The sequence below is a fragment of the Bombina bombina genome, chromosome 1 (assembly GCF_027579735.1).
Source record: "Bombina bombina isolate aBomBom1 chromosome 1, aBomBom1.pri, whole genome shotgun sequence".
NCBI lineage: Eukaryota > Metazoa > Chordata > Amphibia > Anura > Bombinatoridae > Bombina > Bombina bombina.
Genome location: NC_069499.1, coordinates 1,593,465,175 through 1,593,481,885, shown reverse-complemented (window position 1 = coordinate 1,593,481,885; position 16,711 = coordinate 1,593,465,175). Strand labels below are relative to the sequence as shown.

General features: G+C 45.8%; 1 protein-coding gene across 1 annotated transcript in view; it reads left to right on the top strand.

The window, feature by feature from the left end:
* Positions 1-16,711, top strand: part of DNAH9 (dynein axonemal heavy chain 9) — a 739,144-nt gene that overhangs the window by 693,156 nt on the left and 29,277 nt on the right. The window contains exons 62-66 of the mRNA XM_053688948.1: positions 3,844-4,071; positions 4,258-4,449; positions 7,783-7,974; positions 11,385-11,555; positions 11,821-12,003. Of these exons, the coding sequence (XP_053544923.1) occupies positions 3,844-4,071; positions 4,258-4,449; positions 7,783-7,974; positions 11,385-11,555; positions 11,821-12,003 (966 nt within the window). The remainder of the gene's footprint in view (positions 1-3,843; positions 4,072-4,257; positions 4,450-7,782; positions 7,975-11,384; positions 11,556-11,820; positions 12,004-16,711) is intronic.

Sequence of the window (16,711 nt, the reverse complement as noted above, 5' to 3'; positions counted from 1 at the left end):
GGGGACATATATCAGTGTGTAGGTGTGAGTGCCGGCATGGGGACAAATACCAGTGTGTAGGTTGTGAGTGCCGGCATGGGGACATATACCAGTGTGTAGGTGTGAGTGCTCGGCATGGGGACATATACCAGTGTGTAAGTGTGAGTGCAGATATGGGGACATATATCAGTGTGTAGGTGTGAGTGCCGGCATGGGACATATACCAGTGTGTAAGTGTGAGTGCAGATATGGGGACATATATCAGTGTGTAGGTGTGAGTGCCGGCATGGGGACATATACCAGTGTGTAGGTGTGAGTGCCGGCATGGGGACATATACCAGTGTGTAGGTGTGAGTGCTCGGCATGGGGACATATACCAGTGTGTAGGTGTGAGTGTCGGCATGGGGACATATACCAGTGTGTAGCTATGATTGCAGGTATGGGGACATATACCAGTGTGTAGGTGTGAGTGCAGATATGAGGACATATACCAGTGTGTAGGTTTGAGTGCAGGTATAGGGACATATACCAGAGTGTAGGTGTGAGTGCAGGTATGGGGACATATACCAGTGTGTAGGTGTGAGTGCAGGTATGGGGACATATACCAGTGTGTAAGTGTGAGTGCAGGTATGGGGACATATAATACCAGTGTGTAGGTGTGAGTGCAGGTATACATATACCAGTGTGTGTGAGTGCAGGTATGGGGACATATACCAGTGTGTGTGAGTGCAGGTATGGGGACATATACCAGTGTGTGTGAGTGCAGGTATGGGGACATATACCAGTGTGTAGGTATGAGTGTAGGTATGGGGACATATACCAGTGTGTAGGTATGAGTGTAGGTATGGGGACATATACCAGTGTGTGGGTGTGAGTGCAGGTATGGGGACATATACCAGTGTGTGTGAGTGCAGGTATGGGGACATATACCAGTGTGTAGGTGTGAGTGCAGGTATGGGGACATATACCAGTGTGTAGGTATGAGTGCAGGTATAGGGACCTATACCAGTGTGTAGGTGTGAGTGCAGGTATGGGGACATATACCGGTGTGTGTGAGTGCAGGTATGGGGACATATACCAGTGTGTGGTTGTGAGTGCAGGTATGGGGACATATACCAGTGTGTGAGTGCAGGTATGGGGACTTATAATACCAGTGTGTAGGTGTGAGTGCAGGTATGCGGACATATACCAGTTTGTAGGTGTGAGTGCAGGTATGGGGACATATACCAGTGTGTAGGTATGAGTGCAGCTATAGGGACATATACCAGTGTGTAGGTATGAGTGCAGCTATAGGGACATATACCAGTGTGTAGGTGTGAGTGCAGGTATGGGGGCATATACCAGTGTGTAGGTATGAGTGCAGGTATAGGGACCTATACCAGTGTGTAGGTGTGAGTGCAGGTATGGGGACATATACCAGTGTGTGTGAGTGTAGGTATGGGGACCTATACCAGTGTGTAGGTGTGAGTGCAGGTATGGGGATATATACCAGTGTGTGTGAGTGTAGATATGGGGACATATACCAGTGTGTAAGTGTGAGTGCAGGTATGGGGACTTATACTAGTGTGTGAGTGCAGGTATGGGGACTTATGATAGCAGTGTGTAGGTGTGAGTGCAGGTATGCAGACATATACCAGTTTGTAGGTGTGAGTGCAGGTATAGGGACATATACCAGTGTGTAGGTGTGAGTGCAGGTATGCGGACATGTACCAGTGTGTAGGTATGAGTGCAGGTATGGGGACATGTACCATTGTGTAGGTATGAGTGCAGGTATGGGGACATGTACCAGTGTGTGGGTGTGAGTGCAGGTATGGGGACATGTACCAGTGTGCAGGTGTGAGTGCAGGTATGGGGACATATACCAGTGTGTAGGTGTGAGTGCAGATATGGGACATATACCAGTGTGTAGGTGTGAGTGCAGGCATGGGGACATATACCAGTGTGTAAGTGTGAGTGCAGGTATGGGGACATATAATGCCAGTGTGTAGGTGTGAGTGCAGGTATGGGGACATATACCAGTGTGTAGGTATGAGTGCAGGTATGGGGACATGTACCAGTGTGTAAGTGTGAGTGCAGGTATGGGGACATATAATGCCAGTGTGTAGGTGTGAGTGCAGGTTTGGGGACATGTACCAGTGTGTAAGTGTGAGTGCAGGTATGGGGACATATAATGCCAGTGTGTAGGTGTGAGTGCAGGTATGGGGACATATAATGCCAGTGTGTAGGTGTGAGTGCAGGTATGGGGACATGTACCAGTGTGTAGGTATGAGTGCAGGTATGGGGACATGTACCAGTGTGTGGGTTTGAGTGCAGGTATGCGGACATGTACCAGTGTGCAGGTATGAGTCCAGGTATGGGGACATATACCAGTGTGTAGCTATGAGTGCAGGTATGGCGACATATACCAGTGTGTAGCTATGAGTGCAGGTATGGGGACATATACCAGTGTGTAGGTGTGAGTGCAGGTATGGGGACATATACCAGTGTGTAGGTATGAGTGCAGGTATGGGGCATATACCAGTGTGTAGCTATGAGTGCAGGTATGGCGACATATACCAGTGTGTAGCTATGAGTGCAGGTATGGGGACATATACCAGTGTGTAGGTGTGAGTGCAGGTATGGGGACATATACCAGTGTGTAGGTATGAGTGCAGGTATGGGGACATATACCAGTGTGTAAGTGTGAGTGCAGGTATGGGGACATATAATGCCAGTGTGTAGGTGTGAGTGCAGGTATGGGGACATATACCAGTGTGTAGGTGTGAGTGCAGGTATGGGAACATGTACCAGTGTGTAGGTATGAGTGCAGGTGTGGGCACATGTACCAGTGTGTGGGTGTGAGTGCAGGTATGCGGACATGTACCAGTGTGCAGGTATGAGTCCAGGTATGGGGACATATACCAGTGTGTAGCTATGAGTGCAGGTATGGCGACATATACCAGTGTGTAGCTATGAGTGCAGGTATGGGGACATATACCAGTGTGTAGGTGTGAGTGCAGGTATGGGGACATATACCAGTGTGTAGGTATGAGTGCAGGTATGGGGACATATACCAGTGTGTAGGTGTGAGTGCAGGTATGGGGACATATACCAGTGTGTAGGTATGAGTGCAGGTATGGGGACATATACCAGTGTGTAGGTGTGAGTGCAGGTATGGGGACATATACCAGTGTGTAGGTGTGAGTGCAGGTATGGGGACATATACCAGTGTGTAGGTGTGAGTGCAGGTATGGGGACATATACCAGTGTGCAGGTGTTAGCAGTACCGCAAATTAAACCAGTGTCTGCAACAGTTATGTTGAAAACCCCATAGCATCAGTTAACCCTTGTGATGGGAATCAATTGCACACGTTTTACAGATCAGTTTGTTGGCACCATGAGGGTATTTATGGTCCTGGTAAAGTTACAGAGTTATAGGTTCTCAGCTAATAAAATGAGATTATATGTTAGGGTTAGTGCACACTCTTGGTGAAGGGAGAAAGGAAAGATATTGCTAATTTATCTGAAGTCGCCATCTATTAGCTGAAATGCCACTTTAACTACGTTAATTTAATTCTTGAACGTCCCTTCATTTTCATACATTGTTGCTTCGCTGAGTTTGAATCACTCTGTAAATTGAATAACAGGAGAAAAAAAGGAGAAAAAAAACCCTGAGCAGGTCGGGAAGTCTTTCTCACTGAGCAACACATTTTATCAGACTTTAGAGCACTAGGGTCTAATATTTCATGGAGTAACTGTCTATGGTGTCAGAGTACCAATGACAATAGCATATTATTTATAGAAATATTTACTGCAGTAGGTCATCTGGCATTTAGTTTACTGATGGTGGCATTTCACGCTGACCTTCCCATGTACCTTTTCTAGAATATTCATCTAGTGGCCAAGTGGCTCAGCTCTTTGGAGAAGAAGCTTGAACATCACAGTGAGGGGAGTCATCAGGATTTCCGTGTGTTCATCAGTGCAGAGCCAGCTGCTTCTGTAGATGGACACATTATACCACAGGGCATCTTGGAAAACTCTATCAAAATCACCAACGAGCCCCCAACCGGAATGCATGCAAACCTCCACAAAGCCTTGGACAACTTCAACCAGGTAGTATTTTCAGTCAACAGACTAGACCTGTTGCGGTTGTTTTTATTTCCCAGTGGTCAATGACCCACCCTTTGTATGTGTAGTAATACCCTCATTGTAGACAACTCTCCTGTAGGGTTTAGATATCATAAAAGCAGATAGCTGGAAACAACTGAAACTTATTGTGGACATTGTTTGCCTACTCAGGACACGCTGGAGATGTGCGCCCGAGAAACAGAATTTAAGAGCATCCTGTTTGCACTGTGTTATTTCCATGCGGTTGTGGCAGAAAGAAGAAAGTTTGGTCCTCAGGGCTGGAACCGCTCTTACCCATTTAACACTGGGGATCTTACCATCTCTGTCAACGTATTGTACAACTACCTGGAGGCCAATGCCAAGGTATGGTAGGAGACTTGTCTGGGGGAGGTGGTTGCTCATGGGAGATACTTGCTCTTAAAGGGTCATTCCAGTCAAAATGTAAATGCACATAGATGAATTACATCTTTGAATAGAAAAATAATTGCAATATACATGTATTGGGAAAAATGCTTCTAGTGAAAGTTATTACTGTTTTGGTGTTAACATTTTTCTCTGCACGTGCATGTGAAGCATATCTAGATATTGCCAGTGCACCCGCATTTTAAATAATGCAGCTGTTCAGAACATCAGTGGGGCTTGTTTTATGTCAGCAATTAATAAATTGAGTCATTACCAGATGTTACAAGCACTCTCTGAGCAAGAGCTGTGTTTAAAATGCTGGTGCACGGTGCATACTTAAATACACTTTTTGAAACCATTACAGCTTTTATTAGAAGCATTTTTGCTAATACATGTACATTACAAAAATGCTACTACTCAAAACTGAAATGCATCCACATGGATTTCAATTTTGGCTGGAATGTCCCTTTAAGTCTCTCCATTTATGTGACTTTTTAAACCACATACATCTCTGCTTCTCACTAGCATCTTTATAATTGAAGCTATATATGTTCTGTGTCAAGTAAAACTGTCAACAAAAACTATGGCGCCTTATGAGTAGCCTTATGAGTAGCCTTATGAGTAGTCTTATGAGTAGTCTTATGAGTAGCCTTATGAGTAGCCTTATGAGTAGTCTTATGAGTAGCCTTATGAGTAGCCTTATGAGTAGCCTTATGAGTAGTCTTATGAGTAGCCTTATGAGTAGCCTTATGTGTAGCCTTATGTGTAGCCTTATGAGTAGCTTTATGTGTAGCCTTATGAGTAGTCTTATGAGTAGCCTTATGAGTAGTCTTATGAGTAGCCTTATGAGTAGCCTTATGAGTAGCCTTATGAGTAGCCTTATGAGTAGCCTTATGTGTAGCCTTATGAGTAGCCTTATGTGTAGCCTTATGTGTAGCCTTATGAGTAGCCTTATGTGTAGCCTTATGAGTAGCCTTATGAGTAGCCTTATGTGTAGCCTTATGAGTAGTCTTATGAGTAGCCTTATGAGTAGCCTTATGAGTAGCCTTATGAGTAGCCTTATGTGTAGCCTTATGAGTAGCCTTATGAGTAGCCTTATGAGTAGCCTTATGAGTAGTCTTATGAGTAGCCTTATGAGTAGCCTTATGAGTAGCCTTATGAGTAGCCTTATGTGTAGCCTTATGTGTAGCCTTATGAGTAGCCTTATGAGTAGTCTTATGAGTAGCCTTATGTGTAGCCTTATGTGTAGCCTTATGAGTAGCCTTATGAGTAGCCTTATGAGTAGCCTTATGAGTAGTCTTATGAGTAGCCTTATGAGTAGTCTTATGAGTAGCCTTATGAGTAGTCTTATGAGTAGCCTTATGAGTAGCCTTATGAGTAGCCTTATGAGTAGCCTTATGAGTAGTCTTATGAGTAGTCTTATGAGTAGCCTTATGAGTAGTCTTATGAGTAGCCTTATGCGTAGCCTTATGAGTAGCCTTATGAGTAGCCTTATGAGTAGCCTTATGAGTAGTCTTATGAGTAGCCTTATGAGTAGCCTTATGAGTAGCCTTATGTGTAGCCTTATGTGTAGCCTTATGAGTAGCCTTATGAGTAGTCTTATGAGTAGTCTTATGAGTAGCCTTATGAGTAGCCTTATGAGTAGCCTTATGAGTAGCCTTATGTGTAGCCTTATGTGTAGCCTTATGAGTAGCCTTATGAGTAGTCTTATGAGTAGTCTTATGAGTAGCCTTATGAGTAGCCTTATGAGTAGCCTTATGAGTAGCCTTATGAGTAGTCTTATGAGTAGCCTTATGTGTAGCCTTATGAGTAGCCTTATGAGTAGCCTTATGTGTAGCCTTATGTGTAGCCTTATGAGTAGCCTTATGAGTAGTCTTATGAGTAGCCTTATGTGTAGCCTTATGTGTAGCCTTATGAGTAGCCTTATGAGTAGCCTTATGAGTAGCCTTATGAGTAGTCTTATGAGTAGCCTTATGAGTAGTCTTATGAGTAGCCTTATGAGTAGCCTTATGAGTAGCCTTATGAGTAGCCTTATGAGTAGTCTTATGAGTAGCCTTATGAGTAGTCTTATGAGTAGCCTTATGCGTAGCCTTATGCGTAGCCTTATGAGTAGCCTTATGAGTAGCCTTATGAGTAGCCTTATGAGTAGCCTTATGAGTAGCCTTATGTGTAGCCTTATGTGTAGCCTTATGAGTAGCCTTATGAGTAGTCTTATGAGTAGCCTTATGTGTAGCCTTATGTGTAGCCTTATGAGTAGCCTTATGAGTAGCCTTATGAGTAGCCTTATGAGTAGCCTTATGAGTAGTCTTATGAGTAGCCTTATGAGTAGCCTTATGAGTAGCCTTATGAGTAGCCTTATGAGTAGCCTTATGAGTAGCCTTATGAGTAGTCTTATGAGTAGCCTTATGAGTAGTCTTATGAGTAGCCTTATGCGTAGCCTTATGAGTAGCCTTATGAGTAGCCTTATGAGTAGCCTTATGAGTAGCCTTATGAGTAGCCTTATGAGTAGCCTTATGAACAGATACTGTTTCCACACAAGGTTAGAATTTGCCATCCTTTGACAAACTGCTTAACCTCACTGCTTCCTGATAAAATGGTTTAAATTAGCTAAACTGATTTTGTTTATATATTTCATTACAGAGTAGGTTTCCATTAATATACAAACACATTGAAATCTCTCCCCATGTATATATGTTCAGAAACCTGGCCCATAGAATTGGCAGTACAGCACAGTGCACTTTCCTTCTCATGCACTATTTTGACCAGTATGAAACCATCTGCATTGATAATAAAAAATCAGCAAATATGCAGATATCTTTCTCTAAGCTGAAAGCCGCCTGTCTACCGTCTTTCTTTCACACAGATTATTTTGACATCAGAGACATTAAAATCCTAAAACGTGTTAGAAACTGTACATTCTGAAATAATAATTTGTGTATGAATTGCTTCATGTTATTAAATAATCCTCTTTATACATCTATGTAGCATTTTGCTATGTAATACTGGAGCTTATTGCACATTACAGCTGTGTGACTTGTTCCCAGGTGACCTATTCTACTTATGCATAAGCCAAATCCCTTTTTCACTTTTACTGTGTAAGTAATCTGCATCCGTAGTTTTCTACATGACCATCCTGGACATGATCCTGGGTCTGCTTTTTCCCTGCTACAAACACCTATAATACTTTAGCTGCTGTCGGCTTATATAAAGGGTATCAGTGGGCTGTGTGCAGGTTGTGTTTATCCCCCAGTAATGACAATATGTGCTCTTCATCTACTGCTTGTTGTCACATAGGTACCATATGATGACCTGCGATATCTCTTTGGGGAGATCATGTACGGCGGGCACATTACAGATGACTGGGATAGGCGGCTATGCCGGACTTATCTGGAAGAGTTCATCAAGCCTGAGATGCTTGAGGGAGAGCTCTACTTGGCTCCAGGATTCCCCCTGCCTGGCAACATGGACTACAATGGTTATCACCAGGTATTTACTGGCAAATGATCATCTACAGCTTGTGGGCATTTGGGCAGTGGATGTACAAGAAATCATCCCTCTTCAACTGCTGGATAGAAGCAGGTCCAAAGAGGTCAATTATAAGTCTATACATCACTTATAGAAAATATGTTTTTATAACCTAAATAAATTATGTACGAGAGATAATTACTGATATAAACAAACTTCAAAGAATGACAGTATAAGCTGCGCTTCCCAATTATTCTATAAAATATGATGCATGATTAAGGGGTATCTACCCTGAAACATCGCTGTATTTTTTTATATGTCCTAAATAAAAGAAGCTGACTCTTTATGGTGCTGTGGACATTTGTATATTTTGGTTTTCTCTTTGGGAGAATAGGCAGTTCTCCTGTCTTCACGAGCACCTTACCCAGATAGTACTGTTCCAATTCTACAGTCTTGAATAAAAGAATGTAAATAGAAACACAAATGAGATCACTAATTGTGGATAAAAAGTCAGTCATCTGTGTAAAAAGAACCAGATCACAGGACGGTCACACCTGAATACTTGTAAGTTCCTAGGTATAGTGTGATATCAAGTATATCTCTCCTCTCAGGTGTTAGTGATCATAAGTCCAACGATAAGACTCAAATAACGATGCCAGTGGATGCTGCTCAAATGACACAGGGAGAACTGTGATTCACCTCCCAGAGAAAACTAGTAAGACTAAAAAGAGAAAAGAGCCCAGAACCACTCTGAGTAAAAGTTTTTAATAATTATCAATATAGCGCAAGTACAAACAAACTTACAAGATTATAAATTAAAATTTGCACAAAGGTATATCACCAAAGATCCATCCAGCACAGAGAGTTGTAGTCTTAATCCGCTTGTTCCATCCTGTAATGACAGCCTGTAATGGTACCTCTTGAAAAAGTCTGTTTGGAAACAGAAGAAACGCGTTGAGGATTTGAGGATAACACAGGTCCGATCTGACACCTGCCGTATACAATTTTGAGACCCTCCGCTCCCCTGGGTTCTACAAGGCGTCCATTACACACTGTCATTACAGGAGGGAACAAGCGGATTAAGACTACAACTCTCTGTGCTGGATGTCAAGGATCTTTGGTGATAATACCTTTGTGCACATTTTAATTTATAATCTTGTATGTTTGTTTTTACTTGCGCTATATTGATAATTATAAAAAACTTTTACTCTTAGAGTGGTTCTGCACTCTTTTCTCTTTTTTTGTCTTACTATAGACAAACTTCACTCTCTTTACAAAGAACATACATAGAAAGCACTAGCCACATATACTGTGTAAGTTCTTCCTATAAGTATTGATGATCACATCCTTATGGTATACCATAACCCCCTGTTTCTCTGTATTGCTGACATCATCATAGTGTTGGTTTAGCTTCCTCTTCTGTTGATGACATCATACTTGTATACAGTATTCTATAAGTGTCCTCCTCTGTTGATATTATACTTGTATACAGTATTCTATAAGTGTCCTCCTCTGTTGATGACATCATACTTGTATACAGTATTCTATAAGTGTCCTCCTCTGTTGATATTATACTTGTATACAGTATTCTATAAGTGTCCTCCTCTGTTGATATCATACTTGTATACAGTATTCTATAAGTGTCCTCCTCTGTTGATATTATACTTGTATACAGTATTCTATAAGTGTCCTCCTCTGTTGATATTATACTTGTATACAGTATTCTATAAGTGTCCTCCTCTGTTGATATTATACTTGTATACAGTATTCTATAAGTGTCCTCCTCTGTTGATATCATACTTGTATACAGTATTCTATAAGTGTCCTCCTCTGTTGATATCATACTTGTATACAGTATTCTATAAGTGTCCTCCTCTGATAACATCATTCTTGTGCACTGTGTTCTCTAATTGTTCCTCTCTATATCTCAGTATTTTAATAAAATAATTACTTGTATACTATGCTGTGTAACTATCCCTTCTGTGTTTTTTTATATTAATAACATCATACTTGTGCACTGTTATGTTATGTGTTATATTAGTATAATGATGATATTACAATGTTATATAAGTGCCATCTGTGTGCCTCAGTATATTGATGACATCATACTTGTGTACCATGTTATATAAGTGCCATCTGTGTGTGTCAGTATATTGATGATATCATACTTGTGCACTGTGTTATGTCCCCCCCCCACTGTGTCTCAGTATATCAATGATATTATACTTGTATACCATATTGTATAAGTATCACCCTATTAGTATACTGATGATATTACAATGTTATATAAGTGTCATCTGTGTGTCTCAGTATATTGATGACATCATACTTGTGTACCATGTTATATAAGTGCCATCTGTGTGCCACAGTATATTGATGACATCATACTTGTGTACCATGTTATATAAGTGTCATCTGTGTGTCTCAGTATATTGATGACATCATACTTGTGTACTATGTTATATAAGTGCCATCTTTGTGTCTCAATATATTGATGACATCATACTTGTGTACCATGTTATATAAGTGCCATCTGTGTGCCTCAGTATATTGATGACATCATACTTGTGTACCATGTTATATAAGTGCCATCTGTGTGTCTCAGTATATTGATGATGATATACTGATGTACCATGTTATATAAGTGCCATCTGTGTGTCTCAGTATATTGATGATTATATACTTGTGTACCATGTTATATAAGTGCCATCTGTGTGCCTCAGTATATTAATGATGATATACTTGTGTACTATGTTATATAAGTGCCATCTGTGTGTCTCAGTATATTGATGATGATATACTGGTGTACCATGTTATATAAGTGCCATCTGTGTGTCTCAGTATATTGATGATGATATACTTGTGTACCATGTTATATAAGTGCCATCTGTGTGCCTCAGTATATTAATGATGATATACTTGTGTACCATGTTATATAAGTGCCATCTGTGTGCCTCAGTATATTGATGACATCATACTTGTGTACCATGTTATATAAGTGCCATCTGTGTGCCTCAGTATATTGATGACATCATACTTGTGTACCATGTTATATAAGTGCCATCTGTGTGTCTCAGTATATTGATGATGATATACTGGTGTACCATGTTATATAAGTGCCATCTGTGTGCCTCAGTATATTGATGACATCATACTTGTGTACTATGTTATATAAGTGCCATCTGTGTGCCTCAGTATATTGATGACATCATACTTGTGTACTATGTTACATAAGTGCCATCTGTGTGCCTCAGTATATTGATGACATCATACTTGTGTATCATTTTATATAAGTGCCATCTGTGTGTCTCAGTATATTGATGACATCATACTTGTGTACCGTGTTATATAAGTGCCATATTTGTTTCTCATTATATTGATGACATCATACTTGTGTATCATTTTATATAAATGCCATCTTTGTGTCTCAGTATATCGATGATGTGCTGCCAGCGGAATCCCCATACCTCTATGGTCTTCATCCAAATGCAGAGATTGGATTCTTGACTCAAACTTCAGAGAAGCTTTTCCGCACAGTGCTAGAGATGCAGCCTCGTGACAGCAGCATGGGAGAAGGAGCCGGGGCCACCAGGGAAGAAAAGGTATCCTACATCTGTATACTGTGAGAGATGTTGTCAAGTCTATAGTTCTACCATATGATGTTATTTATGTGCATCTGAGCAGTGGGAGACAAACAACTCATTTATTCTAGATGTACAAGCTGTATAAGCCTGACTATTCAAATGCTTATAACTCTGGCATGAAATAACCAATATTGCACACAGTTTCCTTTTTTATGTATAGATTGTTATATCACCAGATGAGCACTGCCGTTTTACAGCCTCTGTGTCTGATCTTGTCCAATAGGTGAAAGCGGCTCTGGACGAGATCCTGGAGAAGCTCCCAGAGGAGTTTAACATCCCGGAGCTGATGGCAAAGGTGGAGGAGAGGACTCCATATATTGTGGTCGCTTTCCAGGAGTGTGAACGGATGAACATACTGACCAGTGAAATCAAACGCTCACTGCGGGAGCTGGACCTGGGCTTGAAGGTGAGGATACTGGCTAGGAGCTTGCAGTATGTTTCCCAACCTGTAAAAATTGTAAGATACTGTGGCCTGTGCTAAACTTTCTGACATTTTTTACTCCCCATTTAGCTGTCACATTTTGTCACTTATAATAGCACAAACTACACCTTTGGTGCCCTCTCTTCCTGTCTCTCCCTCACTCTGTTGCCCCCGTCTCTAACTATAGCGCAAACTACACCTATGGAGCCCCCTCCTCATGTCTCACTCTCACTGTGATGCCCCTGATTCCCCCGTATCTAACTATAGCACAAACTACACCTCTGGTGCCCCCTTTCTCATTCTAGCCCACACTGCCCCCCCTTCCCTCACTATAGCACACACTGCCTTTCTGGCTCCCCCTTTCTCATTATAGCACACACTGCCCTCCCAATACCTCCTCCCTCCCTATAGCACACACTGCTTCCTCCCTCACTATAGCACAAACTGCCCCCTGATGCCCCCTCACTCACTATAGCACACACTACCCTCTGATGCCCCCTCCCTCACTATAGCACACACTGCTCCCCGGATGCCCCCTCTCTCACTATAGCACACACTGCTCCCCTGATGCCCCCTCCCTCACTATAGCACACACTGCCCCTTGATGCCCCCTCACTCATTATAGCACACACTGCTCCCCTGATGCCCCCTCCCTCACTATAGCACACACTGCCCCCTGATGCCCCCTCCCTCACTATAGCACACACTACCCCTGATGCCCCCCCTCACTATAGCACACACTTCCCCCTGATGCCCCCACACTCACTATAGCACACACTGCCCCTGATGCACCCTCACTCACTATAGCACACATTGTCTCCTGATGCTCCCTCCCTCATTATAGCACACACTGCTCCCCTGATGCCGTCTCCCTCACTATAGCACACTCTGCCCCCTGATGCCCCCTCCCTCACTATAGCACACACTGGTCCCCTAATGCCTCCTCCCTCACTATAGCACACAATGCCCCTCTGGTTCCCCCATCCTCATTATAGCACATCCTGCCCTCCTGATGCCCCCCTCACTATAGCACACACTGCTCCCTGATGCCCCCTCCCTCACTATAGCACACACTGCTCCCCTGATGCCCCCTCTCTCACTATAGCACACACTGTTCCCCTGATGCTCCCTCCCTCACTATAGCACACACTGCCCCCTGATGCCCCCTCACTCACTATAGCACACACTGCTCCCCTGATGCCCCCTCCCTCACTATAGCACACACTGTCCCCTGAAGCCCCCTCCCTCACTATAGTGCACACACTGCCCCCTGATGCCCCCTCCCTCACTATAGCACACACTGCTCCCCTGATTCCCCCTCCCTCACTATAGCACACAGTGCCCCTGATGCCCCCTCCCTCACTATAGCACACACTGCTCCTTTGATGCCCCCTTACTCACTATAGCACACACTGCTCCCCAGATGCCCCCTCACTCATTATAGCACACACTGCCCCCTGATGCCCTCTCTCTCACTATAGCACACACTGCTCCTCTGGAGCCCCCTCTTCATGTCTCACTCTCACTCTGATGCCCCCATCTCTAACTATAGCACAAACTACACCTCTGGTGCCCCCTTTCTCATTTTAGACCACACTGCCCCACTGATGCCCCTTCCCTCACTATACCACACACTGCCTTTCTGGCTCCCCCTTTCTCATTATAGCACACACTGCACTCCTGATGCCTCCTGCCTCCCTATAGCACACACTGCTTCCTCCCTCACTATAGCACAAACTGCCCCCTGATGCCCCCTCACTCACTATAGCACACACTGCCCCTGATGCCCCCTCCCTCACTATAGCACACACTGCTCCCCTGATGCCCCCTCCCTCACTATAGCACAAACTGCTCCCCTGATGCCTCCTCCCTCACTATAGCACACACTGCCCCTCTGGTTCCCCCATCCTCATTATAGCACATCCTTCCCTCCTGATGCCCCCCTCACTATAGCACACACTGCTCCCTGATGCACCCTCCCTCACTATAGCACACACTGCTCCCCGGATGCCCCCTCTCTCACTATAGCACACACTGCTCCCCTGATGCCCCCTCCCTCACTATAGCACACACTGCCCCCTGATGCCCCCTCCCTCACTATAGCACATACTGCTCCCCTGATGCCCCCTCCCTCACTATAGCACACACTGCTCCCCTGATGCCCCCTCCCTCACTATAGCACACACTGCCCCCTGATGCCCCCTCCCTCACTATAGCACCCACTGCCCACTGATGCCCCCTCCCTCACTATAGCACACACTTCCCCCTGATGCCCCCTCACTATAGCACACACTGCTTCCTCCCTCACTATAGCACACACTGCCCCCCTGATGCCCTCTCCCTCACTATAGCACACTCTGCCCCCTGATGCCCCCTCCCTCACTATAGCACACACTGCTCCCCTAATGCCTCCTCCCTCACTATAGCACACACTGCCTCCTTCCTCACTATAGCACACACTGACCCTCTGGTTCCCCCATCTTCATTATAGCACATCCTGCCCTCCTGATGCCCCCTCACTATAGCACACACTGCTCCCTGATGCCACCTCCCTCACTATAGCACACACTTACTTCCCTGATGCCCCCTCTCTCACTATAGCACACACTGCTCCCCTGATGCCCCCTCCCTCACTATAGCACACACTGCCCCCTGATGCCCCCTCCCTCACTATAGCACACACTGCTCCCCTGATGCCCCCTCCCTCACTATAGCACACACTGCCCCCTGAAGCCCCCTCCCTCACTATAGCGCACACACTGCCCCCTGATGCCCCCTCCCTCACTATAGCACACACTGCTCCCCTGATGCCCCCTCCCTCACTATAGCACACACTGCTCCTTTGATGCCCCCTCACTCACTATAGCACACACTGCTTCCCAGATGCCCCCTCACTCATTATAGCACACACTGCCCCCTGATGCCCCCTCCCTCACTATAGCACACACTGCTCCCTGATGCCCCTCCCTCACTATAGCACACACTGCTCCCCTGATGCCCCCTCCCTCACTATAGCACACACTGCTCCCCTGATGCCCCCTCACTCACTATAGCACACACTGCTCCCCTGATGCCCCCTCCCTCACTATAGCACACACTGCCCCCTGATGCCCCCTCCCTCACTATAGCACACATTGCTCCCTGATGCCCCTTCCCTCACTATAGCACACACTGCTCCTTTGATGCCCCCCCACTCACTATAGCACACACTGCTCCCCTGATGCCCCCTCCCTCACTATAGCACACACTGCCCCCTGATGCCCCCTCCCTCACTATAGCACACACTGCTCCCTGATGCCCCTTCCCTCACTATAGCACACACTGCTCTTCTGATGCCCCCGCCCTCACTATAGCACACACTGCCCCCTGATGCCCCCACACTCACTATAGCACACACTGCCCCCTGATGCCCCCTCCCTCACTATAGCACACACTACTCCTCTGATGCCCCCTCCCTCACTATAGAACACAGTGCCCCCTGATGCCCCCTCCCTCACTATAGCACACACTGCTCCCCGGATGCCCCCTCCCTCACTATAGCGCACACTGCCCTCTGATGCCCCCTCCCTCACTATAGCGCACACACTGCCCCCTGATGCCCCCTCCCTCACTATAGCACACACTGCTCCCTTGATGCCCCCTCCCTCACTATAGCACACACTGCTCCCCTGATGCCCCCTCCCTCACTATAGCACACACTGCCCCCTGATGCCCCCTCCCTCACTATAGCACACACTGCTCCCTGATGCCCCTTCCCTCACTATAGCACACACTGCTCCTCTGATGCCCCCTCCCTCACTATAGCACACACTGCCCCCTGATGCCCCCACACTCACTATAGCACACACTGCCCCCTGATGCCCCCTCCCTCACTATAGCGCACACACTGCCCCCTGATGCCCCCTCCCTCACTATAGCACACAGTACTCCCCTGATGCCCCCTCCCTCACTATAGAACACAGTGCCCCCTGATGCCCCTTCCCTCACTATAGCACACATTGCTCCCGATGCCCCCTCCCTCACTATAGCACACACTGCCCCCTGATGCCCCCTCCCTCACTATAGCGCACACACTGCCCCCTGATGCCCCCTCCCTCACTATAGCACACACTGCTTCCCTGATGCCCCCCTCCCTCACTATAGCACACAGTGCCCCCTGATGCTCCTCCCTCACTATAGCACACACTGCCCCCTGATGCCCCCTCCCTCACTATAGCACACTGCTCCCCTGATGCCCCCTCCCTCATTATAGCACACACTGCCCCCTGATGTCCCCTCCCTCACTATAGCACACACTGCTCCCCTGATGCCCCCTCCCTCACTATAGCACACACTGCTCCCCTGCTGCCCCCTCCCTCACTATAGCACACACTGCTCCCTGATTTCCCCTCCCTCACTATAGCACGCACTGCTTCCTGATGCCCCTTCCCTCACTATAGCACAAACTGCTCCCCTAATGCTCCCTCCCTCACTATAGCACACACTGCTCCCTTGATGCCCCTTCCCTCACTATAGCACACACTGCTCCCCTGATGCCCCCTCCCTCACTATAGCACACACTGCTCCCCTGATGCCCCCTCCCTCACTATAGCACACACTGCTCCCCTGATGCCCCCTCCCTCACTATAGCGCACACTGCTCCCTTGATGCCCCCTCCCTCACTATAGCACACACTGCTCCCTGATGCCCCCTC